Consider the following 25,227-nt stretch of genomic DNA (forward strand, 5'->3'; position numbering starts at 1 on the left):
TAAATTCTAAAAATGTAATAAAATGAGAAAGAGTACTTTTCGAGAAACACGCTTATTTCTAAGAATCCTTTAATTGTATTCGAGAATATTGTGTCGTTTAACTATTTATTTTACGGTTGACATTTCGATTTTGAATTTAAATCAACATGTCCCGTTTTATTTATAATTTCACAGTTCAGAGGAATGTGTTTATTTCACGGCGCAAACAGGAAGAAATCAATAACATTACAGTACCCAGAAACAAAAAATGGGTGCGTTTTCATTTTGAGGAACGTCAGAGAGTTAAATTGAGTATTATTTAATATAGGTCTGTGTGTTTTTCTATAACTGACACAAGTATTTATTCTAGGACGAAAAGATCACTGATCATTTTTTATCGAAAAGAATATAACAATATAAAAATATAAATATATTATATTATAATATATAAAAGCAAAATATTAATACGATTTTATATGTTATTTATATCGAATGCTTATTTTCACAAAGCAACGCTGAAATGTTTGTTTGCAGAGCAAAAGAACTTCGACGAAGCCTTATAGACACACGCCATTCAGAAAGGGTATGAATAAGTCATGTGAATAATATTATCCCGAGTGCTCCAAATATAAATATAGAGGGGGGAAAGAAGGGAAGATTTTTTTTCTTATTTTCCAGCCTATTTACTTCGAGCCTTCAGTATACAAAAGCTTTTTAGAGATAGGTTTTGTTTTAATACGGAAATTGTTTGGGATGTCTTTTAACCCTTTGCACTACGAGTTCTTTCGCAGCTACGTTGTTTTGCACTTCTTTGTCCGCTAATAAATTTCTATACGAGAAAGAAAATTTATGCTTACTCTAGGTCAAACTTTACTGTAACCCTCCGACGACTACTGAAGCGCAACCTCCTGTACTGGAGCCATTTCTGACTCACACTGATATTCTACTAATGCATATTTGCGGTTCTCCTCACTCTTTCTTGCCGCGACGTTGGCACAGTAAACGGATGGTTAATGTTGAAATATTGATAATTGAAGAGTAGCCTTGCATTTGGATTTAACATGAAATATATATAGGGAGTCCCAAAATTATGGTACTTCTGGGAAATGAGGGGTTCCCGAGATCATTTGAAATAATTTTTTCCTTAACGAAAATGCAATCCACGGCTTTGTTTATGAGTTATTAACGAAAAACACTGACCAATGAGAGGCGAGCTTGGCTGGCGCAAGGCGGACGAAGCTCATTGGCTCGGTCGCCTCGCGCCAGCTGATCTCGCTTTTCATTGGTGCTCACCGATCAACATCAATCTTCGTCATCTTTTTCGGCCAATGGCATAGTAGGAGGGGGAATGTAAACACAAAGGTGCCTTCTTTTCGCGTGAGGACTATATTTAATGCTGAGGCCTTAATTACCTTATGAAAGGGGCAAGAAAATTTTCTTAAAAATATTTTTGATTGTAACAATGTTATATAATATTATATATATATATATATAATTTCTTTTTAATATTTTTGATTGTAGCAATGATTTAAACAGTTGTTCTTTGCTGAGAGAGACTGAAGAAAACTGATCTTATGTTTATCTTTTCTAATAAATGTTTTTTCAAATCTTTAAACAAATAAGAATGATTGACAATTTTGTTTGCTTCAACGAGAATACAATCTCATTGAATCGTACAAAATTGAATTTATTTCGCTTACTGGGGGTCTCCACATTATTTTAGTAACAACAATTTTAGTAACAATTGAGAAATTTCGAAGTATTTAAATTTACTTTAATTATGTGTATCTAACAATCTTGACTTCGTCGATCATCGGTGACTTCCACGATCCTACGAACAAACTCAATGTCGGTCATCGGTGTTCCTCACGATATTCAGTGCGTTAGTTAAATTAATTTGATTTTGCGAAAATTTTTGGAGTTGATTTTCGACGCTGGACGTATTAACAGTTTCGCAGAACGAAAGATTCAAATTATTTCTTTCATTAGCAATCATTAAAAACATAAAGATACTATAGTTAAAAATTGTTCGACACATTTCATTCTTTGTTCCCCCAGTTTTTGCGTTCGCAACGAAAACAAAGAAGAGTAGCGAAAACAATCGTGCAATAAAAATGCGCAATAAAAATTTCCAAGCATTCAAGAGTTCAAAAGATAAAAACCAGTTATATTCCAAATGGTCTATTTTCCATGTAGTCGAAAATACGAATTAATTGATGCGCATAACGACGGTGGTACGAAAATGCAGAACAATACCGGCGGTACGATCAGGAAAGTAATGTATAAAGTATTTCCGTGTATGATGTTTTGTTTCCGAGAAAACCGAGTCCGTAAATTTGTCGAGGAAGCGTGCATACGGTGAGCATTTGGCACAATCCTGGCGATGTTATTGTCAGAGGTTATCGTACATGCGAAAACAAATAAAAAAATTTAGAATACCATTTTTTGGTCCGCAATTTCGTTTAGGAAATAATCGCGCTTGCACGTGTTTTGTTTGGATTTAAGCGAATGCACCTGCACTGACCGAATTTTCAAATTGGATTTTCTGGAAAACCCGTTTCGATGGATAAAATGCATTATTCCCAGCTTGAAAGTCTCACGATAAAAATGTTTCATTTCACGTTTCCGAGTTATTAGTTCCAGTAAATTTATCTTCTTCTGGATATTCATATACTAGCTGCATGCAAAAGCTTCAGCCATTTTTACGAAAATTATGTCCAAATATGCCTTGAAATATAGAAAAAGGCATCATAAAAATATGTTAAATTTAAATCCAGTTTTACCGAGAAGACATTTATAGATTTAATATTCTGATTTTCGTTCCGACGCAGCGTCTAGCTTTGCTTGTCCTCTGGACAGTTGGACAAAGTTTAGCTGTAAGTGGTTTAAAGTAACTATTGCTTAATCTTTCTTTTTTATGACTATTTCTTGATTCTTTCTTTTTATAACTGCAACGTAATTTTTCCTTTTTTAAACTACTATTTAGTTTTTCCTTTCTATAAATATTAGTCAATTTTTCCTATATTAAATTGCTACTTAACTTTTTCTTTTTAAGACTGCTACTTAATTTTTTCTTTATATAACTACTACTTAATTATACCTTTTTAAGATTACTACTTAATTTTTACTATCTAAGACTGCTATTTATTTTTTCCTCTTTATAATTATAACTCAATTTTTCTTTTTTACAACTACTACTTAATTTTTTCTTTTTAAGACCGCTACTTAATGTTATCTTTTTAAGATTATTAAATATTTTCTTTTTCATGTAATTTTTATTCGATGTGATGTTGACGTAATTGAATAATCGAATGACGTGAGATAAGTGAGAGTCGATTAATTGAATGATCGAATGATGAATGGGAAATGTCAGACGACTCGAAATTTGGATTTGTGTCAAAATACTTCATGGAAATGTTGTCTGTGAATTTCAGTTGTTATGTAATAGTACATTTAACAATTGAAATATAGAGAAAGAAGACATCATAAAAATATATTAAATCTGAATCCAGTTTCACTAAAAAGACGTTTATAGCTTTAATACCCTGATCTTCGTTTCAACGCAGCGTCTAGCTTTGCTTGTCCTCTGGACAGTTGAATGGAGTTTGACTTTAAGTGGTTTAAGTTATCTTCCAAAGTTTCCGAACAATATTAGGTCACGAACTGTCCACGATTTTCCCTATATCTTTGCGAAAATGAATGTGCAGAACATTTTGCAGTTAATCGTATGATTCTGGCCGTTTCCAAACGGCCTCTAAGCATTTATACTCAGCGACGACATTATAAAAAGTCATACAAATAAAACCATATGAATGTGCACTATATGAGAGAATTTTTTCTTTTCTCGTACTATACGTGATCATTTATTTAAAGAGTTTCTACTAATCATAATATAAGATAACCTTTATCAACTCTTTGCATTTGACAAATTTTCACGGACCAATGAATCAAAAATCACTGGACTGTTTAAATAAAATTTGACAAGTGATCGTATTGATACAGATTTTACGAAACAAAAATTGTTCATTTCGAAGGTCCCATAGTTATCAGCAGTTTTGTTATGTCTCGAGAAGTAATTTGGCGTGATAGCTTTCTGTACAGTCGCGTGACGCGTTTACTTACGCGACCTTACGACGCGTCGACAAAATTATAATGTTCCAAAATTATATTAGCTCAAAATTATAATGTTCCCCCGGTAGATGCGCCACGTTGCACACTGGTATGGATCCACAAAAACACAAACTAAAATCAAATGTATGAAACTGATATAGGTTCTTATATCCATGAACTAATATTTTGCATGTTGCGAGTTGCCAAAAGTCACGTCGAATTGTGTTTTAAGCAATTTGATAATGAAGTAAAATGTCTATTCCAGAACGACTATATAATAGTTGTTATTTACCTAATTCAATTCTTGTTTAGGTTTCATCCAATTACATCCACTTTCTATACGATTAATGTAGGGTGCACGGCGAGTACATCCGATACTAAAACTCCGCGATTACAAAATCTCTCGGGTTGTAAGGCCGGTTACGCTAAGCGACGGAATTGATTAGTATCGCTATTCGTCTAGTTAAAGATGAACAGCTGTTTTAATTTTGAAGAATGAATTGGAGCACTATAAAGCACTCAATTCGATGGTCGAAGGTTGAAAGACTATCTGAGTAGTAGACTAGCGTGAGCTGGAGTCTACTGTAGTTGACTGACTAACTGAATAATAGACTAGCGTGAGCTGGAGTCTACTGAAGTTCAAGAGTTGAGTGTAGTAGACTAGCGTGAGCTGGAGTCTGCTGAAGTTGACTGAAGCAGATTGACTGCAATTCCGAACTTAGTTGAAATGGATAGCGCGTGCCTGATGAAACAGAGTCGTGGACTAGAGACCGAGCGAGAGTGACTGAGTTTAACTGACATTGACTGACCGAAGACAAGACACAAGAATGACTAAGACACAAGAAACCAATGACTAATGACTTACTAATGACTGACGAATGACCAAGAGAAGAATCGGTTTCGAGTTTTTATACCGTTTCATGGACAGAAGACTAGAAGTTGATTGGCCAGTAACGCGATGGAAGGGGATGTAAAAGTGACGTAGCACACAGTGCCGCAAGTAGCAAGAAACCCCGGACGAGCGACCGAAGCGGTACGTGCTAGCGACCTTGTTATAAAAAATGCTGCCGATGAGGCGTGCATTATTCGAAAATGCAGAAATGACTCTATTGTCGGAAAGAAGACGGCTCGGAAAAATCATATACTTAGAAACTGCAATAAAGAAGGTTATGGCTCTACGAAATTGAAAGCCTAATGAGTGACCTTTTGTTGATTGCACGTCGTTCATGGAAGGACTGTTAATTTGTCTCGTTGAGCCGAAGATTCCCCGTCAATAAAATGTTTTTCTAGGGATAAAAGAAAAATATAATTCGTCCCGGAGAAAGTTAGGCGGACGCAGCACGAAGATTCCGTTGAAGGACGGAACAATTAAAGAGCATACTTTTAGCTATAATTTCCATGGTTTATAAGGGGATAAACATAATTTAACTCCTTGAAATTGTCTTTTTTTTAACCCTTATTTTATCGATTTTGTTTTTGCTTTGACTGAATCTACGAAGTGGAATTCACGCCGCGTCACGATGAATCTTGCAAAAACGTGTTTGGTAGACCTTACAGACGGTGTCTGAAGAAGAATTGTTTTGCATCGGTTCGCATCTGCAGAAGTTATGACGATTTATTTGTAGCCAGTGCGTGAAAGACCGCTGCATCAAATCAAATACCTCAATGTCAGATCACTCTGAGCGCTAATTAATTTAGCCCGATATTTCGCGAGAGCTTAAAGTTATCAAAAAATATGTTCCCACAAAAGTTGCTTGGTATAGAGGTGGACGTTAGATAATCTAAACAATATTCCTACAGGTGTAGTGGTGGAGGAGATATTGGAGTCAAATTAATATTTTTAAGTGGGACCCTGTACTTTTTTATCCGTGATATGATAGCGTTTGTTGAGACAAATACAATGACTCACAACATGATTTCATTCCATGTAGTAAAATGACATAAATGACATACATGCATTTTAGTCCATTCTAAAAGTTCATTATACGATATAACAGTAACCCGAATATTTATTTTTATATAGATACTATAATATACGCGAGAAATAAGGGTGAAATTTTGAATAATTAATTACTTAAACAAATTTTTGAATAATTTATAAACATAATTTTTTATCGAATTAAAAAAGTAATAACATAATCAGATTCTACAACTCAAAAAAACCCTAAAACTGTTTTATTTATAATGAAAGATGTAAACAACAATACTATTCATTTAGTTCGTGTTTTCGCGGATCCGAAATATCCGAAATATCAGCACTTCTTGCGTAACTTATTTTCCCGATCACACAGCTCTGGTATAGCAGACTACGGCTGCGGTCGCAATAAGCCTACACGAGTGTTTCACACACAAGACAGTTAATATAAACATTCATATTCTCTAATTTGTTTACACAATGTATGGATATTCGTCCATTCAATGTGCTGTTTTTAACCTGGAAAGATCAGTCGAAAGCTAAACGCACCCAAGAGACCTTAAAAATATTTAATTTTGGTTGAAGCAATTGAAATATCATCAGACACAAATACAGACATATATGAGCCGTTTATTTTGAAAGTCGCATAAGTCACTTTTTCAAAAAATTGAGTTAATGGTAACACTAATTACAATTGAATGGTATCTTTACATTTTAAAAATATTTGCAATCAATAAGTTGAGAACTATTCAGATTTGTTCGAGAGAAGTTTTGCTAATTAATGGTATAACAAACATGTTTATTTTGAAAGTGGCGTAAGTCGCTGTACTCAGGAAATTAATTGCGGAGCTTAGTGTAAAAGAAATAGAAACGTGTGATAAGTGTGTGTGAAGTATTGTTTTGAATTATTTTCAGTATTTTTAAAAAAGTTGTGATCACTGGACTTATTTTTATAAGTGCGAAAGAATAGTGCAGTTTTGTAAATTATATTATAGTGATGTGGCGGCTACCTCCAGACCCGCCAGCAAATTTGATTTGTCACCAAAAAGAGGAAGACCTAGGCGTTATTCACAAATAGAAATGGATGCGTTATACGCTGGATCTCGTCCTGTTTCTTCAGCAAAATACAAAGACATGATGGCCTTACTTAATTATATACCCCCGATATACCACAGTTATTTTAAAAATTTGAAACAAAACACGATTTCCGAGGACTTAATCACTCCTATTGATGACGAAAATTAAATTGAACTGATGTATTTTCGTATAAATTACTTATACTTATGTTTCAAAATGTACTAATTATTTTTGTATTTTATGAGTATTAAAATAAAAAATACTTAAATCAAACCTTTATATTAAATATGTTCATGGTGTAAATTATTATTATATATGTAATTTATTCAACAATTTTAGTAAATCACTGTCCTTTCAAAACATCACTTCAGTAAAATACGTCGGACAAAATTAATATATGTCAGTCATTTTTCTAAACTATTTATTTTGAAAGTGGCTTAAGTCACTTTACCGTAATGAAAAGTGGTGATTTTTTAATGTTTATACGAAATTATTTATACTGAGAAAAATATCAGTATCCTGAGATAACAAATACAAGTAAATCTTCTCGAAAGTTAGCATCCATATTTTTAAACATGTTAAAACGCAAACCCTTAAATATATCGACTTCAAAACAAAGTGACTTATGCCACTTTCAAAATAAACGGCTCATATGTTCGAAGTATGAGTCTGAATCGAAGTAACCGTACATTTTTTAAATATCGTTGCAGACTTTTCCTTTTTTATACTTTCATATTTTTATATTTGTCACACTTTTTACGTATTTTACTTTTGTAATCATTTTCATATTCATATATATCAGTGTTTCTTATATTTTTGTATATTTTAGTATTCACTATATATAAATGTATTTTATATATAAACTACATATAATATTTGATTAGTTAAAAAATAAAAATAAAGCAAAAATTCTTAATAAATGTAAAGTTATTATTTTTGTCTCGAACGCCCGCGTACTCCATATGGATTTTCTCAGCATTACTGCTGAATCAATACAGAAATGTTTCGAGCAAAATTTGATCGGTAATAAATAAACAAGAAATTGCAAGAGCGAGAATGAGCAGAAACACTTAGCGTTCAACAGAAGACCCTAATCACTTTAAATTTTTTTAAGCGACTGTATACTTTCTTCGCTCCAATCGATGTATTTACGTATCTTCCTTAAAACGAAATATTAGGAGCATCAGATCGAAAAAATAACTAATCTAAAAGTTACAATTTTTGTCGCGAATTTCCGTACACACGAAGCACCGTGCAGCGTCGTGGTTCGTATGCGAAAAACATTGCCAGCACATTCGGAGTTGATAAATCGTCGTGATAAATGCAAGGAGTTCGTTCACAAGCTAATAAAAGTAAGACAACGCGTAGAAACTCGGCGGCCTCGAGCATTCGTGCCGATTCCTGCATCGATCCCATTATCGGGCGCGGCCCGAAAAGAGGGTCAGATAGTTTTCGAGACGCTTGAAGCACGTACCTGGTCGTTTCTTTCTATGGCTTCCTTAACGACAGTCGTCCATCGGGTCGCGGCCTCCTCAGTGTCGGCGGCGAGTCGAAGCGTCGGTGCGCCCTTTTTCTTTATCGCGAAACTATGTAACTTCAGTTCGGGCGTTTGCTCCACGTCGTACTTTATCAGCATTACCGCCCCCACTGGCTGCGAGTCCTGCGAATGAAATTGCACCCTCGTGAGCCGTACGTCGAATAAACGATCGTGTGTAAGACACTCGTCATTTCGTCGGGATTTGCGGGAGAGAATCGAAGGGAGCCGGGTTCCATTCCGACGGATCGTAATTAGCAGAACTCCCTTCGATAAAGAGTTCGCTGTTTCATTTCAGATAGCTGTGTGCTGTTGTTGGACAGCGAAGCCGGTTACTCTTGGCTGACCAATTACCGCGCCTTCGGCTCGTTCCCGCGCAATAATTAACTTTACATTTATCGGATAAGCACGTTCAATCTTTGCATTTTTTAATTTTCTTTTTTCTATTTTTTAATAAGAAATTTGTTTCATTCTTTCGTTTTTTGTTTTTTTCACTCAATTCAACGTGTTCGTTCTAATTGAAATCGTAGCGCAAGGGGTTAAATACTTTTATAAGAACTCCGACTTCGTTCTAAAAACCTTATCGAAGGAGCAAACGAGAAAATGATCGCATCACTCACCATGTCAGTCTTGTAATAGTAGAGGCAATTGTCACGGCGCAGGGCAAACCACCTTCGAACCCATTTGTCTGTGCTGGAGGCGGTCGTGGATTTCCTCCATAGGTAGCCGGAGCAAAGCGGTGCCTCGTCGGAACCCTCTTTGGTTCCTGGCCTGACGACCCTCGGCGCCAGCACGTTGCAGGTTCTCGCTACTTCGAGTTCGAGGACATCGGTGCCGGAGTGCGCGAGCCTTACGATTTCCGAGTGCGTCGCGTCCATGACACTTTTACCATTCACCGACATTATGATGTCGCCAACTTCGAGACCGGAGGTCTCCGCCGGCGTGTCGGGCTCGATGGCGGAAACCACCACCGGTTTCGAGCCATGAATGCGCAAACCGAACTCGCCGCCGGACTCGCGTTTCAGTACAACCCTCTTGTCGCTCTCTGCAATTAATACCACCCTCGTTAGTTGCCTGTATTACGGGCCGGGAATAGCGGGAAGTTTCATTCGAGCTCCGTTCGAGGGAAATTCTACCGACCCTATCTGATCATGATAATCTTTGAATCGGATTGCTCTGTGCGCGCGTCTACGGCGCAGCCGGTTCCCTTAATGGTTTTAACTGGAAATTAGGATAATTTAGCGGACCGTTTACGCACTTGCAAACAAGTTGGGAAAAACGATCTTTCGATCGAACGTTATGTATTGTTTCGTCGCACTCGAGCGGCAACTCCGAGGCGCCATCAGAAAGATTGTTATATCGCGTTCAAAAGTATTTTCGAGATCGTCGAATTTGTTTATATTTGAGAAACTGTGCGAAGTGTAATTGTTGCTTCAGTCACAAAATTCAACGTTGTATGTGTAAAATGCAGTAAGTTAAAATATTATGATAGTTAAGTTAAATATTATAGGTAAAATAGAGAAACTATTTTAGATTTCGAGTTAAAATGACTTCGAATGCAAAGGGTTAGACGCTTCGCGTGACGTTTTGTTTCGCCGAAGTTACGGTGGTCATGAAATAAATGTCAAAGTGATTGGACGATTAAGAAAAGAATTTCTGTTATAAGTAGTTTGCGGATGTTTATGCAAATGCATGTTTATAGCAAAAGAATAAATTGATGGAATCTGAATAGAAATTTGTTTCATCATTAGAAGACTCGAAAAATATAATTTCTTTTTTGCGTATTGCATTTGTCTTGTATATATCTGTCTTATTTCTGCAGATTTCGTATACAGGGTGTCCCAGCATCGATGGTACTACCGTGGGTGAGGGTGATTCTACATAAAAAAATCAAATTGAAAATAAAGAAAAAGATTGTTTCAGTTGTGGCTTCGTTGTCGTGAAAATCGACTTTGAGTATTTAATATTTAATAAATATTTAAGTAAATAAATTACATGACTTATTTTCATGTAAATCTAATATAAATCCCCAGCCAGAATCTTGATAGTCTTCACAGGATTGAACTTTTGGTTTAGCAAATCAGATTTGCGTTTGGATAATTCATGAAACTGTATATAATATTCAGGTCAAAGTTGCATTTGACGAGTTTCAATTGTTCCGAGTTTTAATTGGGATTTTTTCACTGATCCACAGATTGTCCGCTAATGAACATACTCGTCCAGCTTGGTCATTAGATCCAGGTAGACATAAATAGAATTTTAAACATATTTTTTAAAAGGTACGTCTTTATATGCGAAGTATTTAAAAATGGCAACCCATCTGTGCTGAGAGAATTCATTATTTCCTCGCCACCATTCGATCTTTTTACTGGTTATGTAACTTATACCGTATGAAATTCTATCAAACAGTTGGCCGTCATTTATATTGACGAATTGAGGACCAAAACGACTGTCATCTTAAATAAGGAACGCATGGTCACCCGTAACTATAACCGGTGATGAAATTGTTAAGAATACTTTGATATCATTGACTAATTTATAGTTTGATAGAAAATAGAGAATTATATTGATAAACGTCTTCCTTATTTCAACATTCACTGCTATGCTTTTCGTGGCATACAACAACGATTTTTAGAAAAATACATACTAGGTGGTTCACGATATTTGAGCTACTTCGGATAATCTAATGAAAAATTGTTTCAAACGAAAATCGATTGGCATTGAATCAAGAATTTACGGATGTGAAAAAACTGTTGGAAAATAGCATTTTTTAAGCGAAAGACAAGAATCGTTTGTGGTACGAGTTACATTTTTTAAAATAAATTTCTTGTTTAAATTGCTTTCTGTGTGTGTGTGTAATCGAAGTTCAATTCAATCATATTGTAAATTTTCTCTAATTGACGTTCAAACTATACACAAAAATTGACAATTTGGGAACAGGATTCTCTTTATAGTTTTAGCATAACTTATTTTTATAGTATAATTTTTATAGTTACTGATCAACAACAACTATAAAAACGAGCCGTAAGGCACGAATAGTCGTATCTCCTCTTCTCAAATTGTCCACTTTTGTGCACAATTTGAGCGTCGATTAGGGAGAATTTATTGTAACTCAATTTCGCAATTTAATTACATTGTATTTCAATTACATGGTAATTCAACTACATTGTGATTCAATTACATAAGTTCATAAGTTCAAACATAATATAAGTTCAATTGCAATTCTTCTGATGGATTACGATGCGTGAGATGTTGTTTCGGAGATTTGCAAGCACAATGTGTTTTATCAATTTGTTTGTTTGTTTGTTTGTTTCTTTTTTTTTAATAATTATTATTAAAACTGATCGAATATAATCGGACACAACGTGTATGTATTGTCTGAATGATCTAAATGTAAGAGATTGTTTCGGGTGTGTGTTAGTTGGTAACGCATACGGGTCACTTTTCTGTAGAAGTTGTGCAAATAAATGCACAACTTTAATAAATATTATTTGTTCCTTTAAATACACTGGATATTAATATATATATATATATATATACATATTAATATATATTATGGAATATATATTATTAATATATATTATGTAATATATATAATATTAATATATATTAGATATTATTAATATATATAATATATATTAATAAATCCACTTATAAAATGCAAGAAAAAAATTGCACTTTCGTAGCGGTGAATCTGTTTATCCGAGATTTTGCCTTGAGTCAGAGATGACCCGGCTCTATTTTCCGAGGGTTAAGTGCGCTTTCATCTCATGAAGTAGAAACATGTCGTCCTTATGCTCATCGATTTTCTGTTTTTCTATATTACGTGTTCACGTATTATATGAAATTTATTTATTAAAAAATCCGGCACTTTATCAATGATCTCTAGATCTACAGCTAATTTCCTTGAATCATTTTGAGAAGTGTCGGTGATATTGCGGTTCACGAACGAAGCAGGTTCTCATGCTAACCACCCGCTATTTGTGCCACCATTGCGGACAAAGAAATTGGCAGCTCCGGAGATTTTCCGGTAACTTCTTCGTCGTTTCTCATTGTTACATAACGACATAACAGAGATACTGCGACCAGACGTTCTGATTCACTCGAAGAAATTCGTAGGAGCGTTGGTCAAGCAGATGATGTCTTTTTGAGTCTGAACTCCGGATCATTGCACTCGTAGGACGTTGGCCAAAAATTTTAGAACATCGCAATAACGGCTATTAAATACATGCATATACCGAACCAAAATGAAAAATGTTTGAAAGAACAGCGCGAATTAAACGTTGCTAATTAACAGATACATTTTTTAATAACGGGTGGAAAGGATAATTATCGCCTGATATTTATTTTGACACACAGTGAATTTTGTACCATAAATTGTTTTTAATATTCGAGCTTCTATTGCTTTTATCTAAATTATAACTCTGCTGACAGGAATTAGCTGTCATAGTTATATAATGATTGTTCACGTATAATTATATTTCATTACAAAAATTATTAGTTTCATCGTAGAAACGATTCGTTTTAATATACAGAGTGTCTTATTTTAATCACTATGTGCGATTATTTCGGGATCTATTCGTTATTTGAAAAAATGTAACGCTATTTTGTTTATAAGTGCACGCTCGAAGGACACACGATCATCTGCATTTTTTCTAATAAATTCGTATAATATTTTGTACACGATTCGACGCATCTCGGGATTACGAATAAGAATGTATTAACCTACTAATGTCGGAAAACTATTACTTTGGGAGATATTTTTATTTCAATATCACAAAATTTTTTGGGGGTTACATGAGGGAGAAGGTTCTTAAAACTTGCATTTTCGGTATTTTCTCGTCAATATCTGCGAGAATATGTTATGATAAGTCGACAAATTTTGGTCGCCTAAAGTAAAGTTTAACCATAGCTTTGTTTTCGAGGTCACATTTTTCGGAGTTTTTAAAGTCATCGTTGTTGATTTGTATTTAAGTGCATATTTTTTATTGCATCGTGTAGCTAACGTTAAAATACATTCAGGCAAAAATGGTAATAAAACTGCTATTTTTGCGATCTTTAATTTATTGTAACTCGTGATAACGTGAACCGATTTTGATAAAATTTTCAACATGCATTTAAGTTACCGAGATCTACGAAGGACATTTCTGAAATTTTCGTTATAGGTTCAGATGAAAAAAAGGAAAAAAATGAAAGATTTTTATATTTTTGTCATTCCAAATAATAGCATAATTAAAAAAAGAAGCATTTCAGTAATCGTCTATTAGACTAGTCCCTCTATCATCTAAAAAAAAATTCAAGTTATTTAGTTCAGTTTTAAAATAGTTATTGCGTTTTAAGAGGTGTACGAATTCTTTTATGGGCCACTGTATGTATTATATATGCATCTGTGTAACATGTTTCTAAATCTTTTGTCGGTACGTGTATTTGCGTAAGTGACCAGTTTCTATCGTTTATTGTTGGGATTATGGAATGAAAATGAATATGATTCTAATTCTTTTCTTAAAAAGGACTTTATTTTATTCCTTTATTGAGAGAAGGTATATGGGCGAAAACGATCGAGCGACCAAACTCTACTGAGAGTCCGGCAAGAAAAAACGCTTCTTTTATACCCATTTTGGGTTCGTCTTGTCCACCAATCAGAGACGTTTTCTTTGTCGCGTTTCACATTGTATACGTGACGCTGGGACCCCCAAACAGTCAGGGTACGATGTGTATCTAATGGTACCGGTGATGATGTATCGCGGTATCTACTATATACAGTTTACATCACCGTTGTTGCCCGCTGACGGAACCGACGAAAATGTAAACCGATATCTTAGTATCTTAGTACTAAGTAAACTATAGATTAATTTTTGTTCGAGGCTAAAATTTCAACATTTATATTCCGAATATCGCGCGCGTGATTAGTTAAAGTAGACAGTAATTTTTGGGTACATGTTTGCGAAGATGGCCAGAGATTCCTACTATTTAGTACATGCTTGAAATATCATGCGCACGATTAATAAATGCATGTTCACGTGTATTAGATTTCGCGTGGACTATTGCTTTCAACGCAACTGAATTGAATGAACACAAACGCCATATTTTGATTTGAACGTTCAACAAGTTTCCTGGCGGCGTTGCAAATTTCCGACGACCACGATACCGCATTTTGCGTAAAGAAAATTCAATTACCTCACCGCGCGCTGTTGTTTCAAGTAATAACGCATAACGCAGCATTCGGGGACCCGTCATTCTGCTTTATTAAATTTTTTCATATCTCATAAAGTGGACACACTGCAATTGTTAAAATATTGCGGCTATGAAGATTGCTCAGTGAACGAAGACAGTGAACGATAATAGATAATAAATTCAATAATGTGATTTGTTAATAGATTGAAATGTTTATCTTGTCGCGAACATGTAATTATTTCTATCGAACGATCGATAATTTATGTTAAATGAAATTTATTTTCTGAGAGCAGAAACAATTCAACCTACGCGGAATCGTCTGTAAAATAAAGACAGGAAGAGTGTCCGGTATATGCAGCAGAGACTTCCTTATCCGAACATTTATTTTTATAATATTCTGTAGTATCCAAACGTTCTATTATCTAATTATTGCATTATTTAGATACATTATCGCCTAATAGAGAACTTGAATGAAACAAAAATTCATTATTACAAAAATTCGGATTTATCACAAAATAAACCTTCGGATAAGAGAGTTTCTACAGTACTTATATTTATTTATAATATCGATTTGAGTTTATTTTAAATGGTAAATAAGCTTGAGAATGACTAAAATACTTTTCTTTAATTTTACTATTATTTGGCATGACAAAAAGAATTAAAAAAACCCATGGTCGTACAAAGTGCATTTTTTTTTGTTATAGGCTCATATAAGAAGGTTGAAAAAATGTAACTCTTTTATTTTTTTTATCATTTCAAGTGAGTGCAAAATTAAAAAAAGTATTTCAGTCATTGTCTAGTAGACTAGTCCTTCAATCATCTAACAAAAATGCAAGTTGTTTGGTCCAGTTTTTAAAAAATTTACAACGTTTTAAGAGGTTATAGACTCATGTTTTCTCCTCTCTGTGAATAAATGATTGTTTTATTAAAAGAATACAATCTTTCATTTCTAGAAACATCAATTAGGGCTTCTACATTTATTTAATACATTCTTCCCGAGAAGAACGCGTTCAGACAAGATTATACAAATAGTATGTTACAAGATTTAATCTTTCAAACATTATATCTATCATGTTCGTTGAAATTTATCGACGTTAAGCACTTTCACGCGGTAACTGAAACAAGCCAGTTCTAAAATTCATTATCCCATAGTTGTAATTTCGAAAGGTCTGTCGTGATTTCATAAATTCAATTACATCGTGCAGTATTGTAGCGTTCATTAAGAGGAAGTTCAAATTTAATACCCGTCGATGTTCTTTACAAAGAATCGGATTATTACTTGATATTTAATATCTCACTAACACAGTCAAACAAAAGCCGAAACTGAAACAATTCATTCCCGGCGAAGAAATTTTATGAAATATATGAGCCGTTTATTTTGAAAGTGGCATAAGTCACTTTGTTTTTAAGTCGAGATATTTAAGGGTTTGCGTTTCAACACGTTTAAAAATATGGATGCTAACTTTCGAGACGATTTACTTGTATTTGTTATCTGAGGATACTGATATTTTTCTCAGTATAAATAATTTCGTATAAACATTAAAAAATCACCACTTTTCATTACGGTAAAGTGACTTAAGCCACTTTCGAAATAAATAGTTTAGAAAAATGACTGAAATATATTAATTTTGTCCGACGTATTTTACTGAAGTGATGTTTTGAAAGGACAGTGATTTACTAAAATTGTTGAATAAATTACATATATAATAATAATTTACACCATGAACATATTTAATATAAAGGTTTGATTTAAGTATTTTTTATTTTAATATTCATAAAATACAAAAACAATTAGTACATTTTGAAACATAAGTATAAGTAATTTACATGAAAATACATCAGTTCAATTTAATTTTCGTCATCAATAGGAGTGATTAAGTCCTCGGAAGTCGTGTTTTGTTTCAAATTTTTTAAATAACTCTGGTATATTGGGGGTATATAATTAAGCAAGTCCATCATGTCTTTGTATTTTGCTGAAGAAACAGGACGAGATCCAGCGTATAACGCATCCATTTCTATTTGTGAATAACGCCTAGGTCTTTCTCTTTCTGGTGACAAATCCAAAGTTAGAAATTCATCTTTTTCATCGAAAGTTGGTTTATAAAATATTTTATAGCTATCTGCTGGCGGGTCTGGAGGTAGACGCCACATCACTATAATATAATTTACAAAACTGCACTATTCTTTCGCACTTATAAAAATAAGTCCAGTGATTACAACTTTTTTAAAAATACTGAAAATAATTCAAAACAATACTTCACACACACTTATCACACGTTTCTATTTCTTTTACACTAAGCCCCGCAATTAATTTCTTGAGTACAGCGACTTATGCCACTTTCAAAATAAACATGTTTGTTATATAGTTAATTAGCAAAACTTCTCTCGAACAAATCTCAATAGTTCTCAACTTATTGATTGCAAATTTTAAAAAAATGAAAAGATAGCGTTCAATTGTAATTAGTGTTTCCATTAACTCAATTTTTTTGAAAAAGTGACTTATGCCACTTTCAAAATAAACGGCTCATATACAACGTTGAATCGTGCGTAACCTTTTAACCGAATATGTCGAAATATTTCGTTATATCAAGAAGACGATTTTAATGAGCACAGCGTCTTGTTACGTCGTGGGAAATTTCAATAGTAATATCTGGAGCATATTACAGTTTACGATGTCCTTATCTATTACAATGTAATGTTAAAACTTTCGAATTTGCACAGTTTAATTCGCTTTTTATAAATGTAGTAGACTATGGCTGTCAGGATATACCTAGTAAAGGGAACTGTATAACAAATAACAGGACATACAGGGTGTCTCAAAAGTTACTCAAAATTGGGAAATGTGGGGTTCCTCAGGTCATTTCAAGTAACTTTTTCTCTTGCACAAATGCAATCCGCGGCATTGTTTACGAGTTTTTAATGAAAAACACTGGCCAATGAGAGGCGAGCTTTGGCTGACGGAAAGCGGGCGGAGCCCAGTTCCGCTCATTGGCTCGGCCGTCTCGCGCCAGCTGATTAATTAGGCTTTCAAGATTCATCGTAATAGCTGATCTGATGCCTTTCTTTTCGTGAAATTTACACAATGACAACTTTCCTAATAAACGTATCAATGTAGCGATTGATTTATTAAAATGAAGAAATTTTCATCTCTGATCGTTTCTTTTGATCGAGCTCGAATTTCTCAGTTCAAGGTCATCCGAAGATCATGGTATAGCATATCATTGAATTAGTTTTGACAGGAACTGTAATAATATGAAGTAAAAGTTATATCACGCCATTCAAAAAAATAAAGATGACCTTGACTTCTTACAATGAAATATTTTGTTCGGAAATGTTTTATATTGTAGTTTATAGTCGACCAAATATCGAGAAACTTTTGTTCGAAACATATTTTTGTGAGATTAACAGAAGTGCTCGAAAAAAATGTATATAAAACTTAAGGAATATCCCGGTATAGAGGGTGTCCCATTTAAATTGAGATTGTAAAAGATCTCGTAGACACGTTTAAGAAAAACGAACTCACACTTGTCCTTTAGTATTTCGAGTAGGGAGTAAAATGATGCTACTAGGTTTTTTAATGCATAGATGTTTTCAAGGTTATTGCAAGATTATCTTGCTTTTTATTATCATAAATCTATATTTTTTATCTCGGAATCATATTCTACGTAAAAGATGCACAACTTTTGTTTGGAACATTTCTTTTGTAAGTTCACTATTTTTTGAAGATTTAACATGAAATTTTTTTTATGTTTATGTCAATGATAATTTTGTTATTCTATTAAAATGACAACGTTACTTTCTTTTGAAAGGTATTTTATTTCATTTAAGAACATTATATTACAAAAAAATGTTTCAAACCAAAGTTGCGCATTTTTTTTTCGTAGAATATGATTCCGAAATAACAGATATAGGTTTGTGACAGAAAAAAACAACATGACATTGAGATAATCTTGAAAAAACGCCCACGTATTAAAAAACTCATAGCATCATTTGACTCCCTACTCGAAATACTCAAGGACAAGTGTCAGTTTGTTCTTCTTTCTTTTCAAATCACGTGTCTACGAAATTTTGTACAATCTCAATTTAGATAGAACACACAGTATTTTTAACAACTACAAAGTACTTATTTAAATTCGTACCAATTCTTTGTACTTTGGAGATATTTGATTTATATATTTTCGAAATATGTCATTAAATATCTTGTCAAAACGAACGATCAACAAGTGAATAGCGATTTACTTTGATTACTTTAAGCATAATAATATAACTTGCCACTGTGAAGGGAAGAAGTCCCGTTGTGAAACGAGTTTAATAAAAGTTAATTCCCCCGTTAACAGGTTAAAAAGCTCTCCACTTCGGATTTAATATCTTCGTCGATCGATGTTATGCATTAACCAAGTTCGTAGCTTGAAACGAAAAAAAAAAACAACAGAAACAGAGCTGTGCGATATTTTTATAAGAGCGAACGAATGGTGAACCAATCAGAGCGGTCCCAATCGTTCCATTACAAACAGGAAGTTCCCGTAGTTTGCAACGTTTGCCGTGCGGATTTGAAGAGATACTACTATGTACGCCGCAAAGCAAGTGCACAAATAGAAAGGAATACTGACATGAGTAAAAATAAAATGAAAGCAGGACAGTGCGCGTCGCTGTAGCTACATAAATAAATGCACATCGAGTTCATTACTTCCTGTGTACCTTTTTTACTGTCGTCGACGACTGCTGGCTCGAAATATGCGCAATGATTTCAATGGGCAATTAGCGAAACACCACGATCGAAAGTGGTAAAACGTATGAAAATTTCCTGATATTTTTAAATTCGAATCTTTTAATATTTCACTTAGGAGTTGACTCCGAATGTTTATGGAGAAATTGATACTTTTGTGGGCAGAATTTTTTATTTTTCATGCTTTGAAGATTTTACGTTAACGATAGATTGTTCTTGATATTTTTAAGATAGATAGCATTGAATATAAATATCAATTAATATTTTTGTAATTAATATTTTATTTCGTTATAACATGTTATTCTATTATTAATACATTATGCTCTCAAGATCTTAAGTTGATGATAGATTTTTGTTGATATTTTCAAGACAGTACAAGATTATATAAATACAGTTTCAAAGTTTGAAATATTCTTAGATTAAAAAATGTCTAATGTCTAACTAATGATTCAATTACGAATGTAAATATTAATTAATAATGTCCTGAGTGGATTTATTCTGTTGGGATTTTTCATTTTAAGCGCGTTCAAGATGTTTTCAAGAGGATAAAAGATCACATAAATACCGATTCAAACATTGCAATATTTTTGGATTAAAAAATACAATGATTAATGACGCAATCTCCAATGTTTATATAAATTGATATCTCTGAAAACAGATTTATTTTATCATACCTCTTCATTTTTTATACGTTTCCAAGATTTTATAATGATTATAGGTATTTATAAATATGTTTAAGAAAATGAAAGATAGCAAATACTGCTTCAAAATGTGACACATTGTTATGAATATCTGATTAATGATTCAACTACAAATTTATATATTAATTTATGGGTTTGTAATGTTAACATTTCTCATTTTATGTGTTTAAAAAATTTTTTAAATCTATAAATGTATAAAGTTTCTATATATTTGTTTATTATATTTATAGTATATATATAGTATATATATAGTATATATATATATATATATATATATATATATATATTATATTTATATTATATTATATTTATAATATATAAATTATATTTATATTATATTACATTTATAATATATAAATTATATTTATATTATATTACATTTATAATATATAAATTATATTTATATTATATTACATTTATAATATATAAATTATATTTATATTATATTATATGAAAAGTACCATAGTAAGTACTTTTATATATATATATAAGCATTGCTACCTAGTTCTGTAATCGAATAATGAATTATTAAGCATTAAATATTAAGCAATTTATATAGAAAAATTTTAATTCTGAAGAAGAATGGTTTAGCGAAGTTGTAGTGTGATTTTGAAAATATATTGAATCAGTTGTAAGTACAAACAGGTGTTAAATACATTATTTCATCCTTCGATAATTTTAAGAAAATTTCACCTAAATTTCATATTTGCCAGAAATGTATAAAATAGCGTAATGTAGGAATGTTTGATTAAACGAAGGACTGTGCTTACATAATGTGACCCAACAATTGTTCCAAGCGAAGGTACGAAACAGTACATTGGGGATATATGTTAAGTTTAGATGCAGCACTCGAATGCAATAAACTAAGTTTCTATAAATATATCTCCGATCTGACCGCGTTTAAAACTATATTTATATGGTGTTACAATAGGGGTGGAACAGCGAAGTAAAATCGAAACATCGCAACCGTTATTGATTTTGCAACGAGAATGTAGAAAAAACGAAGGTTGTTAAAAGTTTGATTGAAAAGTGATTTCTCGTTCGTCGTGACGCTTTTCATTTTCCGTGCAGTTGCATTTAAAATGGCATGCAAAATAACGAAGCGTTTTCGTTGCAACGTCCACGAACAATGCATAAATTGTTTCTCTTGTTGTCCGTACTTTGACAGTAGCGTATATCCCTATGCATCTATTGATCTCAAACATATTGACAGAAGCAGCACTAATTAATTCTCTTTAATTTCAGCACGTCGAATTTTTAATTTGTTTACGATCTCACAACCATTTCCTAGTTAACGGTACAACGAAATTTTGTTGTTTATAAGCTGGAAATTAATTTCACCCACGAAGGTTTCTAAAGGGTCGTATTATTTTCATTTAATTCTCTCCTCTCATGCACATTTGGGTAATTTAGTTTTTCAGTTTGCTTTCCGGCAAACCATCGTTTTTAATTACATTTTCGTTATAACAATGCATAAAGAAAATACAACGTATTTCCAGGTTGGTTTTTGAAAGCTGACAAAGGAATAAATAGTAGAAAAAGATTAAATGTAAAAAATGTGATCTCTTTTGCAACTGCATCGTTTGATTTGTATTGTTATTTCATGAATTGTTATTTCAGCATCGATGTATTCATAAATAAAGAAATACAAAATCATTCCTCCACAGTTTGGGCTTGTCTTGCTATGATATCTCAGTCTCGTTTGATTTATACCCTATGTTTGAAGACACCATATACAGGGTGTCTCAGTAATTCTGTTACAATGCAATATCTCCGTTATCGGTAATGATACGTGGAAATGCTTCAGGAACAAATTGTTTCGTTCAAAGGGACACACGTTGCAGTGGAAATCATTTTTTTAATATGTCATGTTTTTTAAGGTTTCAAGGACATCGATGTTTTTTTTAAATAGGATTATATATTGTTATTATATCTGTTATTATGTCACGATAGCTAAGATCAAAATGAATCCAATGACCTATAGCAACATGACCATCTTATTTCAAGGAAAAAATCGGACACGATATGATGAGGTTGAACATTCGATTAGAGTGAGCACTTGATTGCAATGAATTAAGTTTCTATAAATATAGCTCGAACCTGGCCACGTTTAAAATATTCAAATAATAAAAGAATAAACAACAAGTAAAAAATATCAACTGTTTAGAAAATAATAATAGAAAAATCATCATTTGAGCTATATTAACTTCACTTATGACTGAATAAACATCTTTTTATAGCGTTTTATTGTATACAAAATGGACAAGCAATTTTTGTGCTTAACATTTTTTTATCATTACTTATCAAGTTATTTCTAAAAATAAGTTTCCCGTTTTTCAGGACTATTTTCACCCTCATAAAATGAAAACATAAAAACAGAGTTTCATTTTTCATTACAATCGAGTTGAGTGACGTCCCGTTCAAGTATCGATAAATAATTAAAAGAACTAATTGGAAGTGTGGAGCGTTCTGTTTACACGTATTGTGCTGTACTTTATTCGCGAATTGTAATTGTTGTAATATTTTTGTAATATTTCGAAGACAGCCGTTGATTGTATAAGATATTTTTTGATCTGAAATTTATAATATCCGACCGATGATTCAATTACGAATATACATATTAATTCATATTTTTGCGGGTGGATGTGTTTGATTGCAATTTTTATTTGACATGCTATGAAGATTTTACGTTGAGGATGGATTTCTGTTGATACTTTGAATACAAAAAAATATTCCACAAACATCAGTTATAAGATATTTTCATAAAATTTATAATGTTTGACTAATGATTCAAATATAAATGTACATACTAATAATTATTATTACTTTTGTGATTGAATTTACTTTATCGTAACATTTTATTTTATATACTTTCAAGATTTTACGTTAAGGATAGGTTTCTATCAATATTTTGAAGCCAATAAGAAATTCTATAGTTTAAGGTATGCGATATTTTGTTTATTAATATATTTAAGACAATAAAAGACAGCATAAATATTAATTCAATTTATAAAATGGTTAAGACAATAAAAGGCAGCATAAATACTAGTTCCATTTATAATAAAATGTTTACGACAATAAAAGACAGTATAAATACTAGTTCAATCAATCAGTCTCATCGAATCGAGCTACGTTCCTCGCTAGTATCGATGAATAATTAAAAGAACTAATCGGAAGCGTGGAACGTTCTTGTTTACTCACACGTATTGTGTTCCAGTTTGCGTCCGCAAAATCAATTGAGATCGAACGGGAATGAGGGTAGGGGGACGAATTGAAAATAAGTCAGGAACTCAGTCGCCCACGAGCGCAACAAGCCACAAAAATAATGGCTTGCGTCACCTCGTGCCGAACATAGCGTACTATGTTTGCCTGCAAAACGACAACTCGCCCCCGAGCGCGGTAGCAACTTTCATTTTCACGCCGGCCAAGTCACGTGGACGTTTAGTTCAGCTTCGGCCAGTGCGTCGAATGCACGTAGAACTAAAGATGTCAATGCAATTAGCGTCTAACTCAATTCATTTCAATTTCGCACATTCAAGCGGTGATTATGCGGAACTAATTCATCGTGAATTAGTGATCATGCGTCGACTGCATGACTCGTAGCTATCATTGTGTTCACCGTGCAACCTATTTTCACCTGTTTTTGCTGATTTTAGGCTAAAGTTTCCCAATACGAGGCAGCAGCTTATCACCGTTACAGAATTGAGCCGTTTATTTTGAAAGTGGCATAAGTTACTTTGTTTTTCAGTCGATGTATTTAAGGGTATGAGTTCTAACACGTTTAAAAATATGGATGCTAACTTTGGAGAAGATTTACTTGCATTTGTTATCTCAGGATACTGATATTTTTCTCAGTATAAATAATTTCGTATAAACATTAAAAAATCACCACTTTTCATTACGGTAAAGTGATTTAAGCCACTTTCAAAATAAATAGTTTAGAAAAATGACTGACATATATTCCTCTTGTCCGACGTATTTTACTGAAGTGATGTTTTGAAAGGACAGTGATTTACTAAAATTGTTGAATAAATTACATATATAATAATAATTTATACCATGAACATATTTAATATAAAGATTTGATTTAAGTATTTTTTATTTTAATATTCATAAAATACAAAAATAATTAGTACATTTTGAAACGTAAGTATAAGTAATTTATATGAAAATACATCAGTTCAATTTAATTTTCGTCATCAATAGGAGTGATTAAGTCCTCGGAAATCGTGTTTTGTTTCAAATTTTTTAAATAACTGTGGTATATTGGGGGTATATAATTAAGCAAGTCCATCATGTCTTTGTATTTTGCTGAAGAAACAGGACGAGATCCAGCGTATAACGCATCCATTTCTATTTGTGAATAACGCCTAGGTCTTTCTCTTTCTGGTGACAAATCCAAAGTTAGAAATTCATCTTTTTCATCGAAAGTTAGTTCATAAAACATTTTATAGCTATCTGCTGGCGGGTCTGGAGGTAGACGCCACACCACTATAATATAATTTACAAAACTGCACTATCCTTTCGCACTTATAAAAATAAGTCCAGTGATTACAACTTTTTTAAAAATACTGAAAATAATTCAAAACGATACTTCACACACACTTATCCCACGTTTCTATTTCTTTTACACTAAGCCCCGCAATTAATTTCCTGAGTACAGCGACTTACGCCACTTTCAAAATAAACATGTTTGTTATATAGTTAATTAGCAAAACTTCTCTCGAACAAATCTCAATAGTTCTCAACTTATTGATTGCAAATTTTAAAAAAATGAAAAGATAGCGTTCAATTGTAATTAGTGTTTCCATTAACTCAATTTTTTTGAAAAAGTGACTTATGCCACTTTCAAAATAAACGGCGCAATTCATGAATGTCGTACCGGTGGGATTTCGTTTCATAAATGATAATTATGTTAATTATTATTTCTGGACTATACTGTGGATCAGTTTTGGGCAAAATGTTATTGAGAATAACGAATAAAATACTAACGAAAAAGTTTAACGATTTG

At 32.8% G+C, this 25,227-nt stretch overlaps 1 protein-coding gene across 3 annotated transcripts in view; it reads right to left on the reverse strand.

Moving 5' to 3' along the window:
- The window catches only part of LOC117217425 (uncharacterized), a 367,343-nt gene that overhangs the window by 28,509 nt on the left and 313,607 nt on the right, over positions 1-25,227 (reverse strand). For all 3 annotated transcript variants that reach the window (XM_033465133.2, XM_033465059.2, XM_033465211.2), the window contains 2 exons: positions 9,236-9,660; positions 8,556-8,741 (listed from right to left, as the gene is read on the reverse strand). In XM_033465133.2, coding sequence (XP_033321024.2) covers positions 8,556-8,741; positions 9,236-9,660 — 611 coding nt within the window. The remainder of the gene's footprint in view (positions 1-8,555; positions 8,742-9,235; positions 9,661-25,227) is intronic.

The sequence above is a fragment of the Megalopta genalis genome, chromosome 4 (genome assembly GCF_051020955.1).
Source record: "Megalopta genalis isolate 19385.01 chromosome 4, iyMegGena1_principal, whole genome shotgun sequence".
NCBI classification, from domain to species: domain Eukaryota; kingdom Metazoa; phylum Arthropoda; class Insecta; order Hymenoptera; family Halictidae; genus Megalopta; species Megalopta genalis.